The 25,085-nt window shown below is 32.7% G+C and overlaps 1 protein-coding gene across 2 annotated transcripts in view; it reads right to left on the bottom strand.

Annotated features, from left to right (window-relative positions):
• The window catches only part of LOC132751955 (sodium- and chloride-dependent glycine transporter 1-like), a 74,302-nt gene extending 51,537 nt beyond the window's left edge, over positions 1 to 22,765 (bottom strand). The window contains exons 1-2 of one of the 2 annotated variants that reach the window (XM_060742176.1): positions 22,593 to 22,765; positions 409 to 526 (exon numbers count right to left, since the gene is read on the bottom strand). In XM_060742176.1, the coding sequence (XP_060598159.1) occupies positions 409 to 526; positions 22,593 to 22,601 (127 nt within the window). In that variant the 5' untranslated portion in view covers positions 22,602 to 22,765. The remainder of the gene's footprint in view (positions 1 to 408; positions 527 to 22,592) is intronic. The other variant, XM_060742175.1, reaches the window with a different exon arrangement.
• Positions 22,766 to 25,085: the final 2,320 nt, after the last annotated feature.

The following is a 25,085-nucleotide window of genomic DNA, read 5'->3' as shown; positions in this document are numbered from 1 at the left end:
TATATAGATGTTATACTTTACAGCACGAGATACAGATGTTACACTTTACAGCACGAGATACAGATGTTACACTTTACAGCACGAGATACAGATGTTACACTTTACAGCACGAGATACAGATGTTACACTTTTCAGCACGAGCTACAAATGTTATACTTTACAGCACGAGATACAGATGTTACACTTTTCAGCACGAGATACAGATGTTACACTTTACAGCACGAGATACAGATGTTACACTTTACAGCACGAGATACAGATGTTACACTTAACAGCACGAGATACAGATATTACACTTTAAATCACGAGATACAGTTGTTACACTTTACAGCGTTCACTTTACCAAGAGTTCATGTCTTATTTTACTTTTGACATGAAAGATAGCTTTGGCTTATAAATGAATTTTACCTCCTCCATTTCTGTAACAGAGATATGGGAATCTCCAGATGTTACCCAAACCTACAGCATACCCTATACATGACAACATGAAATCCAGTTTGCTGCTCCATGTCTCCCGAGCTATTTCCTGAAAAAATAAATCAAACATGCATTTCTAAGGGTTTTACAAAATATAATTATATTAAAAATTGTTTGTATGTTGAGGTCATCTGAAATAAGGATTTTTTAACAATCATTTCCACCGTGTATATCCAGTAACACAGGAATGTGCAAATAACGCAGGAATTGTGCAAAAGTAACGCAGAATTGTGTAATTTTGTGGCTAAAACGAGCACCGCGATAAGTAAATAGACTACATGGACTAATATTTGTTTTATTGTACACCAAATTGGAAGAAATAAGTTAGCGCATACGGTTGCTGAGACATTATACTTTTAACATCATCAAACATATTTCCATGAAAGTGTTTATTTTTCAAGATCATTCGTGAAAATGAAGACCTGACTACCGTTTTGATGACGATTTTTAGTTTCGTTGATATCTTTAAATACAATAACGTACATAATTATAACTTTATGATTTTTATATTCGGTGAACCTGAGACAATTTTCAAATCTACTGTCATATTACATTAAATTTAGCAGATAAAACGTAATTGAAAGCATTTTTACGAGGAAACGCCGAATTCGTGAATGAAGCACTGAAGCAACGGCGGTTATCTCATTTAAAGTAGCTAGCTTTCATCTATTGTTATACGACACTTGCAGTTTGACGAATGTCTTGGATATACAGAATATGAAAATGTAAAGTTTTAAATGTGTTAAATGTACATATTTATTTGACGCATTTATAACGGTAATCAGGTTGTCTTTCTCACGAATGATCTAATAAAGTAAACAAATTCATGAAAAAAAAATGTAATGCTGGTTAAAGTATAATGTAGTAGCAGCCGTATGCGTTAATTCATTTCTTTAAATTTGATTTAGAATAAAACATTTTGGTTCTTTTACTTACTGTGTTATGCGTTTTGCGATAGCGTTGGTTGTAACATAGCGTTGCACAGATTCGGCGTTACTTTTACGATAATTGCACATTCCATCGTTACTGGGTATACACGGTGATTTAAGCGTGTCTTATTCTAAATCCTGAATGTGTTATTTTCAAACTTGTTTGTGTTATAGAAATTTGTAGAAAGTAAGTATTTATTTTATTGTATCCGTTTACATGTAATAACCCTAATGTTAATTTCCCACAGGCCACTGGGAATTATTTATACTGCTAATGCAAGTGTACCATGTGACTAAGAAATTTGTACTTTTAACAGTATAAAATCTGGTCACATGGTCTATTTTCTTAAGAAAAGAAAGTAAAATCATCATAAAAATCATATCATGATATTGCTGACACATTGCAATAAGGCTTTTTTGACTATTTGGTTAATTCAAGGACATGCTTGATTTACAATTTGAATTTTGCTCCCACGAACTCAATTACTCGACGCCTCCACGCTTCAAGTGGCACGGTCCCGAGTTAAATACCATCACATTAGAAAAGGTGAACTATATAGTATACCTGCATTCAAGTCAAGCGGATAGAATATTTTTTCTATAATTTCATTTTGTATCTATCACTTGGCTGATTGAATTAACAAATATTATTGATATGTTTATGATAAAATTTATTACATGTATTCTGTTATTTTATTTTTTTAGCTCATTTTTAATACGAAGTCTATTTATCTATCAAGCATCATATTTTATATTCCTTTCATTTTATTCTTCATATATTCAAGCGTAACTATCGCGAAGTGCATATAGGTTACCAGATCAATCGAAAAGAACCTAAACCAACTTTTAAACAACAATTTATGGAAGTTTTTGGACTGTTTGCAAAACATCATTTATCAGTGTTGACGCGTGAAATTTCTTTGTCCGGATCGTAAATTAAATATAGAATGCATGGTGCATTGCCTTTAAATGTCGCAAATTAATGTACTCGCGTTTTCCTTGCCGGTAAATATTGCAGTGACAACAGCCCATAGTTAACAAGTAGCTATTGTTATTGTCATTTTGTGACAATATTATCGTTTCAGATTGGAAATGATTTGTTGTGATATCTAAAATAATTGGTTGAAACTGAACATTTTAGTCGTTATTATAAATTGACGACCATAATTTATGCCAAGGAGCCACATACTGCATTAAATTTTAAATGTATAATTAAAATGTAAAATGTTCATTTGTATAATGAATAATACACACACATGAAGACAACATATATCGTTTCAATACAAAAGTAATGTAATGCAACAAATTACTGTGTTTGTCGGTTTGTCTGTCATTTACCGTTTATCTCTCATTCTGTTCACTTGGCTGTTTATCTGCAAACACACAAGTTGACATTCGATACACACGTTCATCCCTCACGGTAAAAGTTGCTTACAGGGCGAAAGAATCTTGCATGCAACGTAAACACATATTTCTGTCCGTCTGTATTTTGGTTTATCTGTCTGTGCCCAAATAATTTTGATATTTTATGGTCGTTTGACTTCACTCTGAGATATTTGCTCTTTTGCGAGAACAATTGATTTTTGTCTGTTTGTCTGTCCGTTTTTTTTGACAGTCCTGACTTAATTTCATGAAAATTACGATATATGTTGTTAAAAGGGTTAGTGAATTCTGGGGTCTAAACGAGGAGATACTTACTGTTTTTGGATCGATGAGTCAAATTATTAAAAGTGTTTGAGAAATCTCTTAGGAGCTCTGTTGAATAAGCTAAGAAGTGAAAACTCTCATCGAGGGGAAATTCATTTTGATGCTCTATATGGAAGGATTCTTTTATGATGTTACAGTGCATGTCGTTAAATTACTATTTTAAGTATCTCCTCTTTAATCCTCTAGTTGTAATGTTTGTTTATACATATTAATATATAACATATTTATATTTCGGTTATGTAAACACATGAAAGTAGTAAGTACTTAAATTTCAATCAAGATGTCTACTATATTGTCTGAAAGTATTAACATTTTGCATACATTATCCGGTGGTTGTTCATACTATTTTAAGACAAGTATATCCTTAGTATTTCATTCCATTACAGTAACATGAGTAAGGTACTTAACGTTCGTTTGTGTCGCATTTGGTTTGTTTGTTAAAAATAGCCAAGTGACAATATTTTGCAGCTCGATTTTTGTGTTTTCAGTCGGAATATCACCTATTATTTTAAACACTAACAACGCACATTCTTTTCTTTTAGTACTTTCATATTTTCTTGTTTCTTTTATGTATGTGTTCTGTATTTTATTTCCTTTAAATTATTTATTTTTACTTTGACATATTACATCAATTCCAAATTATTTCAAACATGACATAGCAGTTCGGTTTCACTAGGCGTGTAGATGTTACTGCATTATATCACTGCCACATATATATTTATTGATAACCGTTTTAGATTATATCACTGCCACATATGTATGTATTGATAACCGTTTTAGATTATATCACTGCCACATATGTATGTATTGGTAAACGTTTTAGATTATATCACTGTCACATATGTATAACCTTTTTAGATAATATCACTGCCACATATGTATGATTATATCCGTTTTGAATTATATCACTGCCACATATGTATGTATTGATAACCGTTTTGAATTATATCACTGCCACATATGTATGCATTGATAACCATTTTAAATTATATCACTGTCACATATGTATAACCTTTTTAGATAATATCACTGCCACATATGTATGTATTGATAACCATTTTAGATAATATCACTGCCACATATGTATGTATTGATAACCTTTTTAGATAATATCACTGCCACATATGTATGTATTGATAACCGTTTTAGATTATATCACTGCCACATATGTATGTATTGATAACCATTTTAGATTATATCACTGCCACATATGTATGTATTGATAACCGTTTTAAATTATATCACTGCCACATATGTATGCATTGATAACCGTTTTAAATTATATCTCTGCCACATATGTATGCATTGATATCCGTTTTAAATTATATCACTGCCACATATGTATGCATTGATAACCATGTTGAATTATATTACTGCCACATATGTATGCATTGATAACCATGTTGAATTATATCTCTGCCACATATGTATGCATTGATAAACCGTTTTAAATTATATAACTGCCACAAAGGTATGTATTGATAACCATGTTAAATTATATCACTGCCACATATGTATGCATTGATAACCGTTTTAAATTATATCACTGCCATATATGTATGCCTTGATAACCGTTTTAAATTATATAACTGCCACATATGTATGCATTGATAACCGTTTTGAATTATATTACTGCCACATATGTATGTATTTATAACCGTTTTAAATTATATCACTGTCACATATGTATAACCTTTTTAGATAATATCACTGCCACATATGTATGTATTGATAACCGTTTTAGATTATATCACTGCCACATGTGTATGTATTGGTAAACGTTTTAAATTATATCACTGTCACATATGTATGTATTGATATCCGTTTTAAATTATATCACTGCCACATATGTATGTATTGATAACCGTTTTGAATTATATCACTGCCACATATGTATGTATTGATAACCGTTTTGAATTATATCACTGCCACATATGTATGCATTGATAACCGTTTTAAATTATATCACTGCCACATATGTATGCATTGATATCCGTTTTAAATTATATCACTGCCACATATGTATGTATTGATAACCGTTTTAAATTATATCACTGCCACATATGTATGTATTGATAACCGTTTTTAATTATATCACTGCCACATATGTATGTATTGATAACCGTTTTGAATTATATCACTGCCACATATGTATGCATTGATAACCGTTTTAAATTATATCACTGCCACATATGTATGCATTGATATCCGTTTTAAATTATATCACTGCCACATATGTATGCATTGATAACCATGTTGAATTATATTACTGCCACATATGTATGTATTGATAACCATCTTAGATTATATCACATCATGTATGCATTGATAACCGTTTTAAATTATATAACTGCCACAAAGGTATGTATTGATAACCATGTTAAATTATATCACTGCCACATATGTATGCATTGATAACCGTTTTAAATTATATCACTGCCATATATGTATGCCTTGATAACCGTTTTAAATTATATAACTGCCACATATGTATGCATTGATAACCGTTTTGAATTATATCACTGCCACATATGTATGTATTTATAACCGTTTTAAATTATATCACTGCCACATATGTATGTATTGATAACCGTTTTAAATTAAAGAAAACGGTAAATATTGGTGCAGTTTGGTTTAATGTGTAAATCCATTATTAATGACCTGTTTATTTAAGAAAGAATGTTAAATAACACCGTAGAAGAATTGTCCTGGGTGTCAAAAATATTTAAGAGGATCAGGAATTGTCTGAGACAGGAATTGTCCGGATTACCCATCTTGTGTTATATTGTACCCATAGATTGACATCATCTAGCTGCAATTTAGACTATTGTACTGCTTTATCGTTCATAAACTACCTGGTATGTATTATGCATGACCAGGTTAAAAGTTCGACTTGACCAGGTTTAAAGTTCAACCATCTTAATAAAATAGCCATTAAGGTGACAAAATTAAACCTTTTTTGCCCGTTATGAAACAGATGGGGAAAAACATATCCCAAAATTTGTAAAACCCCGACATCTTTTTCAAGTTAAAACTTGAAGTTTTTATAAAAAAAGGTGCACATTTTAAATAGAGTATTAAAATACGTATTTACAGTGAAATAAAAGTTTTCAGTCAAATTATTAAGGGGGTAAAAAAAAATTACTTTTTTTCCCTATTTTATGTCTCTCTTAACTCTACAATTATAAGTCGAATACATTAATCGGTCGTACCATTATGGTATAACGGGTTGTGCAAGTTCTTCAATTATTACGTTTAGCAAATATAGAAGAGTAAAAATGGATACGGACACGTAAATCCGAGTATCGCAGTGGTTAGATATCTCCGGTTATGAGTTCAAATCTCTAATTGCTGCATTTATGTATTTTCAGAATATATTTTTATAGCGTGCCAGGTAATGTTTCATTTTCTCCTTTATAATGTTTGCACAATTTAAAATTGAACTTATGACGATTATGCAAACTTGAATGCATTTGCTTTTTAACTGTCGTTGAACAGATCGAATACATGTAGTATTATCAATTTAATTCTGTTTAAAAATCTGAATTCCATTCGCCACATTTTTAACAATTTTGGCTCATTTGCATTTATATTTTTTATTCCATTGCTCATTTATCACCATATTCACGACAGTGTTGTCTTAATATACTTAATCTGTTGAATGCGAAAGATGTGTAACTAAGTATTCTCAAAAAGCGGTATTTACATTCTTTAAATATATTATCAAACAGTTATAAAAACCTATACGTCTATGAGAACTTTAAATACAAAGCGCACTTTATGTACATTTTAACTAAGTTAAGTAAATGACAAATAATTGCTTGGACTGTCAGTACTCGTTATATAAAACCGTTTTCTTCCATTTATATAAAACCATTTTTCTTCCATTTATACGTTTACTCTTTGCATTGTCAATTGCTGGTATGAGTTACCATTTATGATAGCCTACACGTTGGCTGTTTTACCGGTATAAGTCAAGATGCTGCAAATCACCATGTATAGCGCATTCTTGTAAGATGACCAAACAAGTGATCGTCCAGACTTTTTCTTCCAGGCTACGACTACGCATACGTATACACCGACGACAACAACCACGTCTATGACAACGACTATGGCCCGTATTCAGAAACGATACTTCGAATATACAATGGTGACAGCGCGATGGCACGACGGTACGTTGATGATAACGCGATGGTGCGACAATGGTACGAACGTGAAACAACGATTGTACGATGGTGAACAACGATTTTACGATGGTGAAACAACGAAGGCTCGATGATGAAAGACGATGTTACGATGATGAAAATACGATGGTACGATATGATGAAACTGTGATGGCATGATGATGAACGCGATATTATTTTCTCTATCGTGTCATCGCATCATCGTGATTTCACCATCGTGCCATCGTGTTTTAATCATCGTACCATCGTACCATCTCAATTTCACCTTTGTACCATTGTTCATAGCTGTTCAGGGAGACAAAAATGTAACCTATGTCCAAACGGAACACCAAAAGCGGTTGATATTGAATGATATACATGTAATATTGTGACTCGTTTCGCATCTCGCCGGAATCTCGCGTCTCGCGAAATCTCGCGTCTCGCTTCGCATCTCGTTCGTCGACGCGATTCCAGGTCATATACCGCTAAGTAGTATTCCCTTTATAGTCTACATAAAATCACTGAAAGGCCCATTATGCCTGAGAAATGCTTTTATTTGTATTCCTCAAAAGCTTTTTATTTTTGGTATACCTTTTTAGCTCCAAAAAGTTACTCATTGGCTAATTATCTGAAGCATTTTTCATCTGCTGCTTTTTTGCAGTTTGTACAGTTGAAGTGATTTAGAATTTTGTATTGAAGTCAAAATACTACATTGTTTACATTTTGCTACTTTTATGACGCATCATTTTACATTTATCACGAATTTCTTTGGGTTACAAGCATCTAACTTCCTCAGAAATCATTATTTGAATATTTTTTTTCATTTATTATGTTCTTTCATATATGAATTACAAAACATTCCAGTTATCATACTGTTGTTACATGTATCCAACATAATATATTCCGTTATAATAATTATTCAATTCTAACAGTAATGTAAAACATACACACAAAACAATCTCACACAGATACATACACAAATACAAATACACATACGCACACATATGCACACACGCACACACGCATATACACATACATACACAGGCACTCACACACGCTCTCTCATGCACAAAATTTTTTTGTCCCTTTTTATATAGTGATTTATACAAATCTTATTAGTTTTCTTTATAGATATAGTTTTTGCATTGTTTTACAATTGATTCAATCGACAATTCCTATATTACAGAGGATATTCCATTTTGTCTTATGCGCTTCCAATTTATCTTTAGATACAGCAATTTGTTCTTCTATATAACATTTTTCTAAATATTTCAAAACTTGGTGTATATTTTTGATATTTTGTCTTAAAAATGTAATATTTCAATAGAATGAAAATGAAATTAATTATGTTACTATGCAGATTAATTTTAAGTTCTCCAAAGAATAATATTTCTTTCGAAAGATTAAACATAATTCCAATTGAGTTTAGCCACGTGTGTAGCTTTGTTTACTTCTAAAACAAAGTGGCAGAACTATTTTCAATCTGTATGTCAAATTGTATTAAAGTTGTTTCATTGTGCCTTGAGATCATCGAAATTATGTCACTTCTGTTTAAAATAATCTAGTCAATATTCATATCAAATTGAAGAACTATATTTACATTACAATTCCAAATTAGCAGTGTCATGCAAATAGATAAGTACTAGTATTCACTATTGCCATACTTGAACAGAAACATACTTAAAGACGAGTATTATATGCAGCTATCATGTAGCTCATGTAGTTTATACAGAATTTATTTAAGTTCGATTTGGTAAAAGAAAAATTTAAATATGTTTTTTTTTAAAATTTAAAAAAGGGTTTTAATTTTTCTTAGGCTTAAAAAACACAAGGGGTTAAAAAACAATTTTTAAATTTTTTCCAAAAAATTTTCGTTCCAAAAAACATTTCACGGTATGTTGTGACTTTTAGCGAAAGGAAAAAATTTTTCGAATTTAACGAAAGCCATTCACATTTAAACGGCAGACAATTTGTGACATTCGGCTATGGTGCGACATTTAGCGCCAATTAGTGGCGTTGCGACATTTAACGGCGCCACAACGTCTATACTCCACTATAGTGAAGGCCATATCCTAAGTACCAACCTATGCACCATCCCAATCTGACAAACATAATAAGTAAGTGTAAATCAGACATTTTTAATTGATTTAACGTATGTATCAATTTATATATTCTTACTTCTATCAATAGCGAAATAATTTATTCAGTGATATTTTTATAATCCTATACATGTATTTTATTTTACCCTGATTTTATCATTCACAATATTCAAATTTTGATCTTCACTTGATATTAGTGAAATTACTCATTATTAAATATTTTAGTGACAAAGACTAGCAGTTCTCTTTGCTCGGTTTTAAAGAAATACTATTATGATGCACACACAAAAATAACATAGAATTATTTAACAAAATACAAGTTTAATAAAAATTTCATTGATAAAAATCATCCTATGAAAATATTAATACCATTTATATATGTTATATTGACTCAACCATTTTTATCCATTATAAGTAGCGAATTATTGTAATAGTATCATTTTCACATCTCATTGACTTAAAAAAAAAACGTAATCTTAAACAGGATATTTTGATATTTTTAAGTTGGTTTAACAACGTTTATTTCTAGCTTTGGCGGCCATCTTGTTCAGCAACAATTTGAGCAATTTTTATAGAAAACTATAGATGTGTGAAGTTGCGGCCTAGCGGCATGATGTTGGCGGCCTTGCGGCCTGAAGTTGGCGACCTAGCGGTCCAGCGGTATGAAAATTGCGTCCTAACGGCCCAGCGGCGTGAAGTTGACGGCCTAGCGGTTCAGCAGACTAAAATTTTAATGTTGTAGAAATGATAAAAGCAATAAAAACGGAAATTAATGATGTTCTAAAGACAATTCTTGTTATTTGAAGATGTATATCCTTTAAATAACTTCAAATCTTTAGAAGAAATTACGAATAAAAACGGCAATTAATGATGTTCTAAAGAATCCCTGGAAAGATCAATGATAAAATGGCCAATACTACATACAATAACACAGTTAAGTATCAATTTTTAGGTGCTTAATTAACGTTTCCATACAATACAATACAATACATATACAAATACAACAAGGCAGTCTGAAGGACAGCTAAATCCCCTTCCGCAGTGAACATGAATGTGTAATTCTTGACCTTTTACCAGCCACGACCTTGATGTTATGGCATGCATATTATAGGCACATAGTCTCATGATGGTGGTTAATTGTGCCATGTTATTTAAAATCTTCCATAAAGTAAAAAAAAATATGGAAAACATATAACCTTGACCTTGGTTGTAGCAACCTAGATGCTGAACTCTGCAGATTGTGATCATTTGTGCCAAGTAATTTTAAAACCTTTGAATTGTCAATAAGTTATACAGCGGACATGAAAAATAGATGTTTTTTTACATTGGACCTTTGAGTGTGACCCTGACCTTCAGGGTTGTGACATGATTATTGTGCTCTGCAATGGTGTCATAATGGTGATCATTTCTGCTAAGTTATCTTAAAACATTGCAGCGGTTTAAATGTTCTGGGACAGACACGAAATGTAGACCTTCTAACATTTGCATCAATGCTTTTCTTGTTTACTTTTGTATCCATTGAACAGAGATGTGAAGGTGTGAAAGGGAACAAAAGACTGTTGTGTTTTAAATGAAAGATGATTGCATTGTATTACAGTTGACTGGTTACTAAACAATAAGATATGACATGAATATATGTTGTAAATATTGTTTGTAAAAAGTATGTTAAATCATTAAAGTTGTAAAATGTAATGTTAACTTTAAAGTAAATAATGGTTTTATGACATTATGCAATCGTATAAGGGTTTGCGCATACTATAAGCTTTAAAGGCATAATTAAAAAATACTAAAAATTAGTACAGTACACCAAGGTTTCATGTTTTAAAGGTTTGGCAATTTTTTAAAATAAAAAGAAAGCTTTGCATGAATTAGAAAAAGGTGGGGTTTTTTTACGTGTGTTTTGACACAATGCTGGCGATTTCTTCATTCAAACTGCCTGCATTATGTAAATATAAGGTGGTGACCACCGCGTACACTATATCTGGTACAAGCTGATTTTTGCACGAGTTATGCCAGGTTAAAGTTAAAAACCTCTGCGTAGGCTTTGTCAGGCACTATGAGGCGGTCCCTGCGTGCGATGCAGCAGAACTAGCTGTTGAGATATTCGTACACTAAGCGAAGTACAAGCTGCACTTTCTGTGCACACTTTGCAAAGGTACATGTTTGGACCTCTGGGTGCGTACTGTCAAAACTTGCTGGCGACAACAGCATACGCTATGCTAGGTTCAAATTTGGTAATTTCTGCATGCTAGATACAATCTAGCAACCTCAGTGTGCATTATTCAATGTACAATCTGGCGATCTATGTGTAAGCTATCTCAAGCTATGCTGGCGACCACTGTGTGCGCTATGCCAGGTACACGATGACGACATCTGCATGTGCTATGCTAGGTACAGGCTGGCGGTCTCTATGTTCGCTAGGTCAGGTACAAGTTAACCTCTGCTGAGTATGCTATGTTACATACAAACTGGCGACATCTGTGTGCGCTAGGTCAGGTACACGTTTACGGCTTATGAGTACGCCATTTCAGGTACAAACTTGCGACATCTGTGTGCGCTAGGTCAGGTAAAAGTTTACGGCTTTTGAGTACGCCATTTCAGGTACAAACTTGCGACACTTATGTGCGCTAGGTCAGGTACAAGTTTACGGCTTATGAGTACGCCATTTCGGGTACAAACTTGCGACATCTGTGTGCGCTAGGTCAGGTACAAATTTACGGCTTTTGAGTACGCCATTTCAGGTACATACTTGCGACATCTATGTGCGCTAGGTCAGGTACATGTTTACGGCTTTTGAGTACGCCATTTCAGGTACAAACTTGCGACATCTGTGTGCGCTAGGTCAGGTACAAGTTTACGGCTTATGAGTACGCCATTTCAGGTACAAACTGGCGACATCTGCGTTTTTAATGGGTTCTTGTGTTTTGAATGTTAACTTATTTTTTTCTTCTTTGGTCGAAGGATTGGGCAGTCAAAAGTAATTGAAGAAATAGGAATATCATCTGATTCATTTTTTGCTGGTGGCTTAACAGTAGCAACCAAAATGTTAGGCAATTTTATGCTTAAGTTTTACTGACAGTAACATTTTTTTGTATATCATTTCATTAAATACCAGTTTAGTTTTCGATGTGAGAACCTGTGTTTTATTTTTAAGTAATAATGTATAGACTTCAAACCTGAAATTTGACATTTGATAGTTTAAATGTAATACCACATACCACATAATTTCTATGAACACACAAATTCTCTCTTTTATTGAACGTTTACAAATTCAAATAAGTTAAGCAAAGTTTTAACGGCGTTTAATGTAAAAGAATTAAACCATATATTATAAAATATACAGGCGTATTAAATCCGTTAGCAGGTCTTTCACATGATGTTACATGTATGTGTGGCAAATATTTCCCCGTCGTTATGACTTCAATCATAAAGGATAAGGAAAAAGCAGGCCAGTTAAAGAAAAATTACAACCGGGCGAATATCACTTTGTTTAATGTATATGTCGTTATATATGTGTTTTAAACGGATCTTTACAACAAAAACTAGGGTATCAAAATATTATGTTCAATGTAGCTCCTTTCAGGCATGAAGTAAACAGAACTTGAATATACGACATGCGATACAATCAACATTTTTATGGGTTTTTTTTATGTAAGGTTAATCACGTGAAAAATGACATTCACAATTTAGCACTGGGTATATTCTATAAGCTGCCCAATTTTCACTGGTGTGTAATTTATTCTATTGGTGTTTGTGTAAAAAATCTGCATAAAAAGTTTATACACGTTTAAATATTTATATAGATTGACATAACTGTGATAAACAATCATTTTGTGAACTTACGCATAACTTAACAAAAATGTCAAAGCACACCTATTATATGGTTTAAGAAAATTATGTTGATCGTCATAAACAAGGAAAGTACGGAGCCCCTAAAATGACATTTTCCACACTCCCCCCCCCCCGATACTTTATTCGATTTTACGAAATATTAATTCGCTTTTACGAAATATTAATTCGTTTTTACGAAATATTAATTCGTTTTTACGAAATATTAAATTTTTTTTACGAAAATTAATTCGCTTTAACGAAATAGTATTTCGTTATTACGAAATATTAATTCGTCTTTACGAAATAATAATTCGTTTTTACGAAATATTATTGCGTAATTACGTAATATTAATTCGTAAAAAAAACAACAACAAAAAAACAACAAAAAAACGATTTTTGAACATTTTCATAAATCATTTTTTTCACGTTGCAAACCAGATGTATGATTTTACAGTTGTGCGTACGAGAAGAGATAGTATGAATGGCGTTTTGTTCAGTCTACATTTATAACTTGCGCCTTAAACGTTATGTTATGCCTAAAACCATCATGATCATTTTCGAAATGACAATTGAACACATTGAAGTTGTTTCAAAAACTGTTTGACAGACTTTAACATGCATTCTACGTTTGTTTTTTTGCATAGTTGCAAAATATGTGCCATTAATCAAAGCTCTAGCAAGATGATTTTTTTCCTGATGAATCACAAAGTATAGATTATACAATGATGAGGGGTAGTGGTGATCTAATGCCTCTCAATCCCAGGATTGTGGGTTCGTGCCCAACTCGGGTCACGACTACGTTTCCTCATTTGATACCTGTACTGGTTTGTTCCAGGAAGCGGATTCTTAAGTGATTAATTTAAGTTGAAAAAACGTGTTTCGCAATCGAGCATAAAGACCCGGTAAATATGTTTAAACTAATAGCTTGTAGATTTATAAAGGGCCCTGAAATCAATTGTGTTCAAGCAGCTAGGAATATAAACTAGAAATGTATCCATAGGGCACGGGTGCCCCCACACTCCACTGTTTTGTCAATCTTATGAAATACTTTTAGAGCTATGCATGAACAAGTTGAAAATTGCAAATTTATACTACTGTAAGTCAAGGGCAATAACTCTAACACAACTGAAAAAAATCCACATGCAAAGTCCCAGGTGCATAGCTTCAAAGTGATGTGAATCATTATTCCTGTTATTTAGTGATGTTGATCATTATTCCTGTAAAGTTGGTTGATTCTAGCTCAAGCACACAAGGAACAAATAACAACATAATAACATTACTAAGTCAAGGGTAATAACAAATACTGGATAAATCCACAAGCGAAACCCCAGGTGCACAACTACACATGCTGAGCAACCTTCCCGAAAGGTTTAATGACTCTACGTCAAATCCTTTTTGAGTTACATGCGACACAAGTTGAAAATTGCAAAAATTTTCTAAGTCAAGGGCAATAACTCTAAAAATACTAAATAAATCCAGACGAAAATACCCAGGTGCACAACTACACAAGTCATGCTGATCAACATTCCTGTAAAGTTTCATGACTCTATGTTAAATCTTTTTTGAGTTACATGCGACACAAGTTGAAAATTGCAAAATTTTACTAAGTCAAGGGCAATAACTCTAAAAATATTTTTAAAAATCCAGACGAAAAGATCTAGGTGCAAAACAACACATGCTGATCAACATTCCTGTTAAGTTTCATGACTCTGGTCAAATACTTTTTGAGTTACATGCGACACGAGTTGAAAATTGCAAAATTTTACTACGTCAAGGGCAATAACTTTAAAAATACTAAATAAATTCACACGAAAATACACAGGTGCACAAATACACATGCTGATCAACATTCCTGTAAAGTTTCATGACCCTAGGTCAAATACTTTTTGAGTTACATGCGACACAAGTTGAAAATTGCAAAATTTTACTAAGTCAAGGGCAATAACTCTAAAAATACTAAATAAATCCACACGAAAATACCCAGGTGCACAACTACATATGCTGATCAACATTCCTGTTAAGTTTCATGACTCTAGGTCAAATACTTTTTGAGTTACATGCGACACAAGTTGAAAATTGCAAAATTTTACTAAGTCAAGGGCAATAACTCTAAAAATACTAAATAAATCCAGACGAAAATACCCAGGTGCACAACTACACATGCTGATCAACATTCCTGTAAAGTTTCATGACTCTAGGTCAAATACTTTTTGAGTTACGTGCGACACAAAAGAGAACGGACGGACGGAGGGACGGACAAGGGTAAATCTAAATGCCCGCCACTAAAGTGGGGGCACAAAAATCCACATGCAAACCCTAGGTGCATAGCTTCACAGTAATGTTGATCATTATTCCGGTAAAATTGGTTGATTCTACGACACAAGTTGAAAATGGCAAATATTTACTAAGTCAAGGGCAATAAATCTGACAAAACAGAATAAATTAACAAGCAAAACTCATGGTGCACAACTTCACATGCTGAGCAATATTCCTGTAAAGTTTCATGACCCCAGGTCAAATACTTTTTGAGCTACCTGCGACACAAGTGGAAAATTGCATTTTTTTTTACTAAGTAAAGGGCAATAACTCTAATAAAACACAATAAATCTAGAAGCTAAACCCTAGGAGCACAACTTCACTTGCTGAGCAACATTCCTGTAAAGTTTCATGACTAGGTCAAATACTTTTTGGGATACTTGCGACACAAGTTGAAAATTGCAAATTTTTACTAAGTCAAGAGCAATAACTCTACAAATATCAAATAAATCCACACAAAAAATACGCAGGTGCACAACTACACATGCTGATCAACATTCCTGTAAAGTTTCATGACCCTAGGTCAAATACTTTTTGAGTTACCTGCAACACAAGTTGAAAATTGCAAATTTTTACTAAGTCAAGGACAATAACTCTGACAAAACAGAATAAATCCACAAGCGAAACCACAGGTGATGCTGAGCAACATTCCTGTAAAAGGTTCATGACTCTAGGTTAAATATTTTTTTAGCTAGTGCGACACAAAATGAGAACGGATGATTGACTTATACCGGCGTTTATCATTACGTTACATTCTAACACTCACGTGATTTTGTCACTATAGGTTAGGGACTACTTGTATATGCGCTGTTATGTTTATTGACTAGATTATGCCAAATATAATATCAAATATGGTACCTGATCTTACAGTAAAAGTATTTTATATTTGACAAGATCAACCAACATTCTTTAAAAGAAATTAGACAAACTTTTAAAACAGTCCCTCTTTTTGGTAAGTTTTAGGGCTATTTTAATAAGGCCCTCTAAGTAGGAAAATGGTCAAACAAGTATTCATAATCAGTGGGATTGGGTAACAATTTTATACATATTTCAAATAGATATAATCTTCGCTCTTCAGCGAATAATGATCTTATTCACTTCAGGTCACGGACAAATTATATGTAACAAACATTTACATACAAAGCGGCACATTGATGGAATACATTTCCAACTGACATAAAACTACAAAGTAAATTGTCATCTTTTAAGGGTAAACTAAAGGATTATTTGATAAAAAATACACTTTAAAGCGCTAAAAACTTTAAACTGATTTTTTAACAGAATTTTATATAGCTCTCTATAGTGTTTTGTTTGTTTGTTAACATTGATTGATGATTGCATGTGCATACGAAGTTAAGATACTAATTTCCATAAGTTTTTTTTTATAATCCACAAAAATGCTATGTATTTTTGTAAGAGTGTTTGTCGTAATTATATTGCTGTTTATTGTTGTTTCTGTTTATATAAGTTGTATGTTTATTATGTACTCTTAATATGTCAACTTCTCAAAATAAATATAAATATTATTATTATTATTATTATTATTATTATTATTATTATTATTAAACATTTTGAGTAGAAACAATAATTTTGCTTGTGTTATTTGTTAGCTGAAAGGAAATATGAAAGTAGGCAAAGCCTATTGAATGGAAAGTCAGATAAAAATTCGTTCAATTTTATATTTTATTTTTGACCTTGACCTTAAACTCAAAAAGCAATTTCAACCGAGATCTTCATAGTAGCTTGCTATATACCAAGTTTTATTACAATATTTCATACCTAACTCTAGTTATTGTACGGAAACTATTTTTCTATTTTTAGTAACAGTGACCTTGACCTTGACACAGGGGGTCCAAAAGCAATCCAAATCTAGGTTTTTACATAGCTTGCTATATACCAAGGTTGAATATAATATCTCAATCCTAATTCTTGTTAACGTCTGGGAAGAATATTTCTATATTTAGAAACAGTGGCCTTGACCCAAGGGGTTCAAATGCAACCCAAACCGAGAATTCTAACCGGAGGCTCCGCATAAGATTTCTTTAAACCCAGTTTGATTATAATAACTTACTATAATAACTATAATAACTTATAATAACTCTAGTAAATGTCCAGATTTTTTAAAGAACAGTGACCTTAACATTGTCCTATGGGGGGGGGGGGGGTCCAAATGCAATTCTATATAAGGTTGCTATTTACCACGTTTGATTACAATAACTCACTCCTACATCTAGTTATTGTCCGAAAAGCATTTTACCATTTAAAGTAACAGTGACCTCGACCTTGACCGAGGGGGGTCTAAAAGCAATCCCAACCTGCCTCTTCATAAAAGCTTGCTATGTACCACGTTTGACTATAATATCTCATTGCTAACTCTAGTAATTGTCCGGAAATCATTTTTTCTATTTTAGTTTTATGAAAAATATCAAGCAAGGCAACTTTTATACTTACAAAGTCAATACGACCTTGATCTTTGATCCCTTGAGCCCAGAATCAATAGGGGTCATATATTGGCCAAGACCAATGCACCTATACAATATGAGGGCCAAGGGCCATGGGTTATCAAGTTATTGATCCGAAACCATTTTACCTACAAGGTCAATATGACCTTTGCCTTTGATCAGTTGACCAAAATCAATAGGGGTCATCTACTTGCCAAGACCAATGCACCTCCGGTGTTTAAGGGCCAACAGTCTATAGGTTATTGATCGGAAACCGTTTTTATTTTATTTTATTTTTATTGACCTACAAGGTCAATATGACCTTGACTTTTGACCCCTTGAAATTTGAAGTTCCTAGGCTTAAGCGTTCTTTAGTTATTGATCGGAAACCATTTGGTCTACGGACCGACCGACAGACAAATGCAAAGCAATATACCCCCATAATAAGTTTAAAGTTTTGTCGAAAATCTCGCCAGACGTTTGGCCTGTGAAAGCCGGACATTTTGTGCAATAAAGCAGATCATGTCCGTGATATGCATAACTAGGTATGATACTGATCACTCCTGTGAAGTTTCATTGAAATTCTGCCAGCAGTTTAACCAGTGAAAGCCGGACAAGATTTTTCTATAAATAGCTGTGGCGCCATTTTATGCAGCGAACAAAAACGTGCTGAACTTGGGTTTGTACTTATCACTCCTGTGAAGTAATGTTGAAATCCCACTAACAGTTTGACTTGTGAAAGCCGTACAAGATTTTTTTTAAGTTTTTAGCTCTGGCGGCCATTTTTTGTAGCGAAGCGGAACGTGACTACGATATACACAACTTACAGTCTTACACAACTAGGTATGGTACTGATAACTCCTGTAAAGTTCCATAATAATAATAATAATAATAATAATAATAATAATAATAATAATAATAATAATAATAATTAATAATTATAATAATAATAATAAATAACAATAATAATAATAATAATAATAATAATGAATGATGATAATGGTAATGATGATGATGATATGATTGATGATGGTGAAGTTAATGATGATGAATATCCGAATACCAACTACCGTCTAGTAGTCAACTTGGTCATCTCCTTAATTCTCTGTTTAAGAAGATAGTGGAATGAATTACCAACTACCATCTGGTACCAACTGCCTATCACATTTACACTCATTAAAACAGCCTAAATGACGATGCTGGAACTTTAACCAAATTTTATCCGACGACGAAACACATTTTGTGTGATTACTCTACCGTAAAGTAAATAAAGTAAAATGTGTCCCAGCCTCCCTATTGGCCAAACACAAAGAATAGGTCATGGAGCACAGTTAAAAAACAAAATGCTCATAATATGAATGAGCCGTCGCAAATGTAATGGGGTCGTGGAATAATATTATTATCTATTTATATTCATGAAACTTATTTTCATGAAATGGTTTGAATAATTGTTCAATAAGATTTTCTTTCATGTGAAATATTTCGCGATTTCTTTTCCATAATCTCATTACAGGGGGAGATCTTATGAGGTAAACGGAGTTTAACGTAAACTATATTGCTTTCACGATATTTCTCTAGTTTAAAAAGTAAATACGGACGTTTTTACCGAAGAGATTAAACATTCAATAATTTTACATAGCGAATCGTTTCTAGCATAGAATTTTCACCGCACAAATCGGATCTTGTTAAAAAGACCTTTACAAAATAATCACTGGAGCAGACGGTTCTTTATAATAAATATATAAATTCTTATATTTAACAGCTATTAAACGTGTATATGTTGAAAGAAAATAATTGCATCTAGAAGAAAATGTACTGGTTTACATGTATATGTAAATATACACTGTACATCGAACTATGAAATAAACTGCTGCAACTATTATCTATAAATATGACACCCCCACAAAACAACAACAACAACAAAAAGCCACCACCAACAACAAAACAACAACAAAAAAAACACACAAAAGACAAACACAAAAAAACAAAAACAAAAAAAAAACACAAAAAAAACACGTAAAATGAGATTAAAGTGTTATGTTTATTTATAAGTAGTACGTATTGAATTTATGCGGCGCCTAGCGCCAAAGTGAATTCAATATTTTAATTATTGGATAGATTGAGGCTTATATCTTACTTAAATTACTACTTTTACTCTCAAATAACTTGTTCTCTATCGAAGAAATAAAAATAATGTATTTCATTTTGCTAAAGAATGTACAATTTTAAAGTTTTAGCAATTGTTTTTTTACTTAGCCTCCTGAATGATCAGATGTCCGTAGCCTATTTGAATAGGATCAATTATCTTCATACTTCCATCAACTTCATCGTCTTCATGACTGTTAACATTCTGTGGCTTATTGCTAAATCCTATTTAGTGGTTGAAATTATTTTTTGTCCAATAGGATTGCAGTATTTTACATGAATCGTAACACATTTACATTGGTAAATCAGCAAACTGTAAATCAGTCTAGTAAATCGACTGTTTATAAAACTAATTTAAAACACTAAGCTGGTTAAAATTTGTTAGTACGTATTTACAAAATTAAATATGCCCCGCGGCTGTGTCGCGCCTTTGTAAATACGTACTTATAATTTTTAACCTATACTTTATGCTCATAAGCTTGAAGGGTTTTATGACTTCATTTATTTTACCTTAAAGGCATTCACTTTATCGCTTCATTCAAATATCTACCTCATTCAAATCACTACCTTAAACGATTTAAGTGTTTCCATAGGAACACATTTACTATTAGAATAATTACCTTTTATTAACTTGACAATATAATTTAACCAGTAAAGCGTTAATTTCACGTGAATATTATATGTAAAACCTGTAACATATCTGACGTATTACTGTCCTCGCTCCACTGAAGTTTTTTGACATGACGGGACTGAAAAAATGTTTATACTTATTGCCGATAACTCGAATGCAAAATTGCAGATCATTCGATCATTCCTTTTCCAGAATATTCTTTTATTGTGCAAAATGAATTAAATTGTAAGGCGTTTTAACGCTTTATATTAATCGTACCAAATATCGATTTTCAATAGATTTTTTAAATGTTATGGTTCAGGCGAAGCTCTTTTAAGAGTGGACACCTTAATTCATTCACTATTCATAACTTCAATAACTTTATATGTCGCTTTTATTTTGACGTTGTGCGACAGTAAAGTTATGGTCAACCCTATTTGCAAAGGCTACCAGAATTTTGGCAGTTCGTGTGCCGTACATAAAAACCTATTAAAATCACCCTTATTAATCAAATTTGGGTCAAATAAAAATACCATCTGATAAACTGATCAATTTTGAATGAATTTATGTTTTGTTTTTAAATGAAACTTCAAAGACATTGTGTACCCAACTATTTGTTAGGGAAATATGTAGAGAATGTGTACCAATATGGAGTCTGCTTTCAAATGAAATCTGAAATAATTCATGAAACATCACTCAAAACAATATAAATTCAAAATGTTTTTGGTACAATGTCTGTTATTGAATAAATACACTGTTAAACATGATTGCAAAGCCATGTTTTCAATTAAAAATAGCATTTGGGTCACGGGTCATGCAAAGGTATCCGAACCTAAATTCTCGCTAGTCACGTGATTATCAGAGCAGCAATGGCGGGGAATTTTATGAAATGTGAACCCACTGATAAACATTTGGGCATTATTTCATCAATCTAACGTTCTGTGTTCAAAAATATAGACTGAAGTGTCCCAGATATATCTAACTACCTTTATTAAAATAGCTTTTGTCCAGATCACGCAAATTTATTGAATTACAGCATGACATAAATATGTCACGGTTCTGGTTGACTTTCGATAAAACCTGTTCGCTGAAGACTCTTTAGCCAATTCACTATGATTCATTGAAATTTTGAAGAAAAAAAACCCGAAAAAATTACATTTTGAGACGTATATTTGTAAAAAAAACTTGAATGAGACTATGTTCTAATATTAACATATTTAAATAAATAAATAAATAAATAAATAAATAAAGCTTGTTACGAAGAAAATGTGTTACTTGCCTAGTCAAGTGTGTGTACGTTTATATGAATAGTAAAATTGTTTATATTTGTATGACGATGTATAATTGTACAAGTCAGAAATAAAGTGTCTGTTCTGTTCTGTGGTGTTGTTAGCAGGTTAATTAACTTTATAACATATGACAGTGACTTGTAATTTATGCGACATCAGACGCTTGTTTGTATATATACGTGTATGTCATTGACATTGTTTTCCCCGGAGGTAACACAAGCGGCCATTTATATCACAATGTGTGTAAAACTTAATTTATTGCTGGTGTGCTCTTCTTTTGTAAACATATAAAACTAGTTCATTCTAGCATGTTAAATTTCATTTATATTTATTTAATATATGGCATTGAGAAAGATCTAAGTTTACAACATTAGTCCAAAACAATTTAATAAAATTAACTATTATCATACCATAAACATTTTAAAAAATAAATCAATGTTTTCAAACGATGATTTCGTTTGTTTGGTCTTCTTTTCCTAGTGATTTGTAAATAGCCAGCAATAAACATATTCGTTAAATGTATTTATACATTTTTACTTACAAATTATCGGCGGAAAAGGGAAAAAGAAGATAAAAATTCCTTACCTTCCCCATTGTTAGACTTTTCTCATTTAATTCCGACGAAACTTTTCCTTAAGCACTTTTAAAAACACACGCCCTAAAGAAGACTGTATTCGAACTACTTTAAAGAAAGTTGCACACCTTAATAGTCATGCCTGACTGCCAATGAGCAAGTCCGATCAACGCTATACGACGTATGTAAATAAAGTATCAATAATAAAAGCTAAAATCAGGTTTTAAGAGGTAGTTTAAATGTGTCACGTGAAAGAACATGATTTATAAATAAGAAAGTTATCATGTTTTTTTTTTCTTTTCATTAAAAACGTTTTGTTTGGACTGTAAGTGTTTGACGTTGTTTTACATATTTACATTGTCTTTTTTATCTAGGGAAAGTCCGAATATTTAGTTTAAGGTACACATACAGGTACATGTTCGAATAATTTAAAACGATTTGACATGGGAAGAATAGCTATTATATTTTGATGATATAAGCAACGAACAACCCAGTACCATAAACATAAAACAGAATTAATCAAACGTTGAAAAACATTGTTTAAATTGGCATCCAATCTTAATGTCAAATTCTACTAACTTCTTCTTTCGTTTTCATAGATAACCCCGTGGCACTACTAACAAATTGTCAGCGTTGCTAGGAATTATCAGGTGATCACTGAAGATTGTAACTGAAATTCTTCTAACTCACGCTTGCCAGCGGTTTCCAAAAGACACTTGGAGGTATATCGTGCAGGTATATCGTGGGCTTTCTAATTCTTCTGGTAAGGGATTACCAAACGACACTTATAACATCACGTATATCTTGGGTTTTCTAATTCATCTTACCAGAGATTACGAAACGACACTTATAAACAGCACGTATATCTTGGGTTTTCTAATTCATCTTGTCAGAGATTATCAAACGATACTTATAAACAGCACGTATATCTTGGGTTTTCAAATGCTTCTAGTAAGGGATTACCAAACGACACTTATAAACAGCACGTATATCTTGGGTTTTCAAATTCATCTTGTCAGAGATTACGAAACGACACTTATAAACAGCACGTATATCTTGGGTTTTCTAATTTTTCTAGTAAGGGATTACCAAACGACACTTATAAACAGCACGTATATCTTGGGTTTTCTAATTCATCTTGCCAGAGATTACCGAATGACACTTATAAACAGGACGTATATCTTTGGTTTTCTAATTCATCTTGCCAGAGATTACCGAATGACACTTATAAACAGGACGTATATCTTGGGTTTTCTAATTCATCTTGCCAGAGATTACCAAGCGACACTTATAAACAGCACGTATATCATGGGGTTCTATTTCTTCTAGTAAGGGATTACTAAACGACACTTATAAACAGCACGTATATCTTGGGTTTTCTAATTCATCTTGCCAGAGATTACCGAACGACACTTGTAAACAGCACGTATATCTTGGGTTTTCTAATTCATCTTGCCAGAGATTACCAAACGACACTTATAAACAGCACGTATATCATGGGGTTCTAATTCTTCTAGTAAGGGATTACCAAACGACACTTATAAACAGCACGTATATCTTGGGTTTTCTAATTCTTCTAGTAAGGGATTACCAAACGACACTTATAAACAGCACGTATATCTTTGGTTTTCTAATTCATCTTGCCAGAGATTACCGAACGACACTGATAAACAGCACGTATATCTTGGGTTTTCTACTTGTAAACAGCACGTGTATCTTGGGTTTTCTAATTCTTCTAGTAAGGGATTACCAAACGACACTTATAAACAGCACGTATATCTTGGATTTTCTAATTCATCTTGCCAGAGATTACCGAACGACACTTGTAAACAGCACGTATATCTTGGGTTTTCTAATTCATCTTGCCAGAGATTACCAAACGACACTTATAAACAGCACGTATATCATGGGTTTTCTAATTCTTCAAGTAAGGGATTACCAAACGACACTTATAAACAGCACGTATATCTTGGGTTTTCTAATTCTTCTAGTAAGGGATTACCGAACGACACTTATAAACAGCACGTATATCTTGGGTTTTCTAATTCTTCTAGCAAGGCATTACCGAACGACGCTTGTAAACAGCACGTATATCTTGGGTTTTCTAATTCTTCTAGGAAGGGATTACCGAACGACACTTATAAACAGCACGTATATGTTGGGTTTTCTAATTCATCTTGCCAGAGATTACCAAGCGACACTTTTAAACAGCACGTATATGTTGGGTTTTCTAATTCATCTTGCCAGAGATTACCAAGCGACACTTATAAACAGCACGTATATCTTGGGTTTTCTAATTCATCACCCGGTTCAACCGGCTCTTGTGTTAGAGTCATTTTACATATTTAAACAAATATTTGCAAAGTTTTATACCTTACTATCTAGATAGCCCATTGTGTGAGCGGTTGGCTTTTTCCGGCTGATGCATCATAATTGCATCCACTGTTTAACCTTGTGTGATCGTAACAGGCGACTAAATGAGTTAGAATAACTGTAGTCTATGC

Source organism: Ruditapes philippinarum, unplaced genomic scaffold (genome assembly GCF_026571515.1).
Source record: "Ruditapes philippinarum isolate M1 unplaced genomic scaffold, ASM2657151v2 ctg7309_1_1_1_1, whole genome shotgun sequence".
Classification (NCBI taxonomy): Eukaryota; Metazoa; Mollusca; class Bivalvia; order Venerida; family Veneridae; genus Ruditapes; species Ruditapes philippinarum.
Note: the sequence above shows the minus strand (reverse complement) of the source record. Positions and strands in the feature narration are given on the sequence as shown.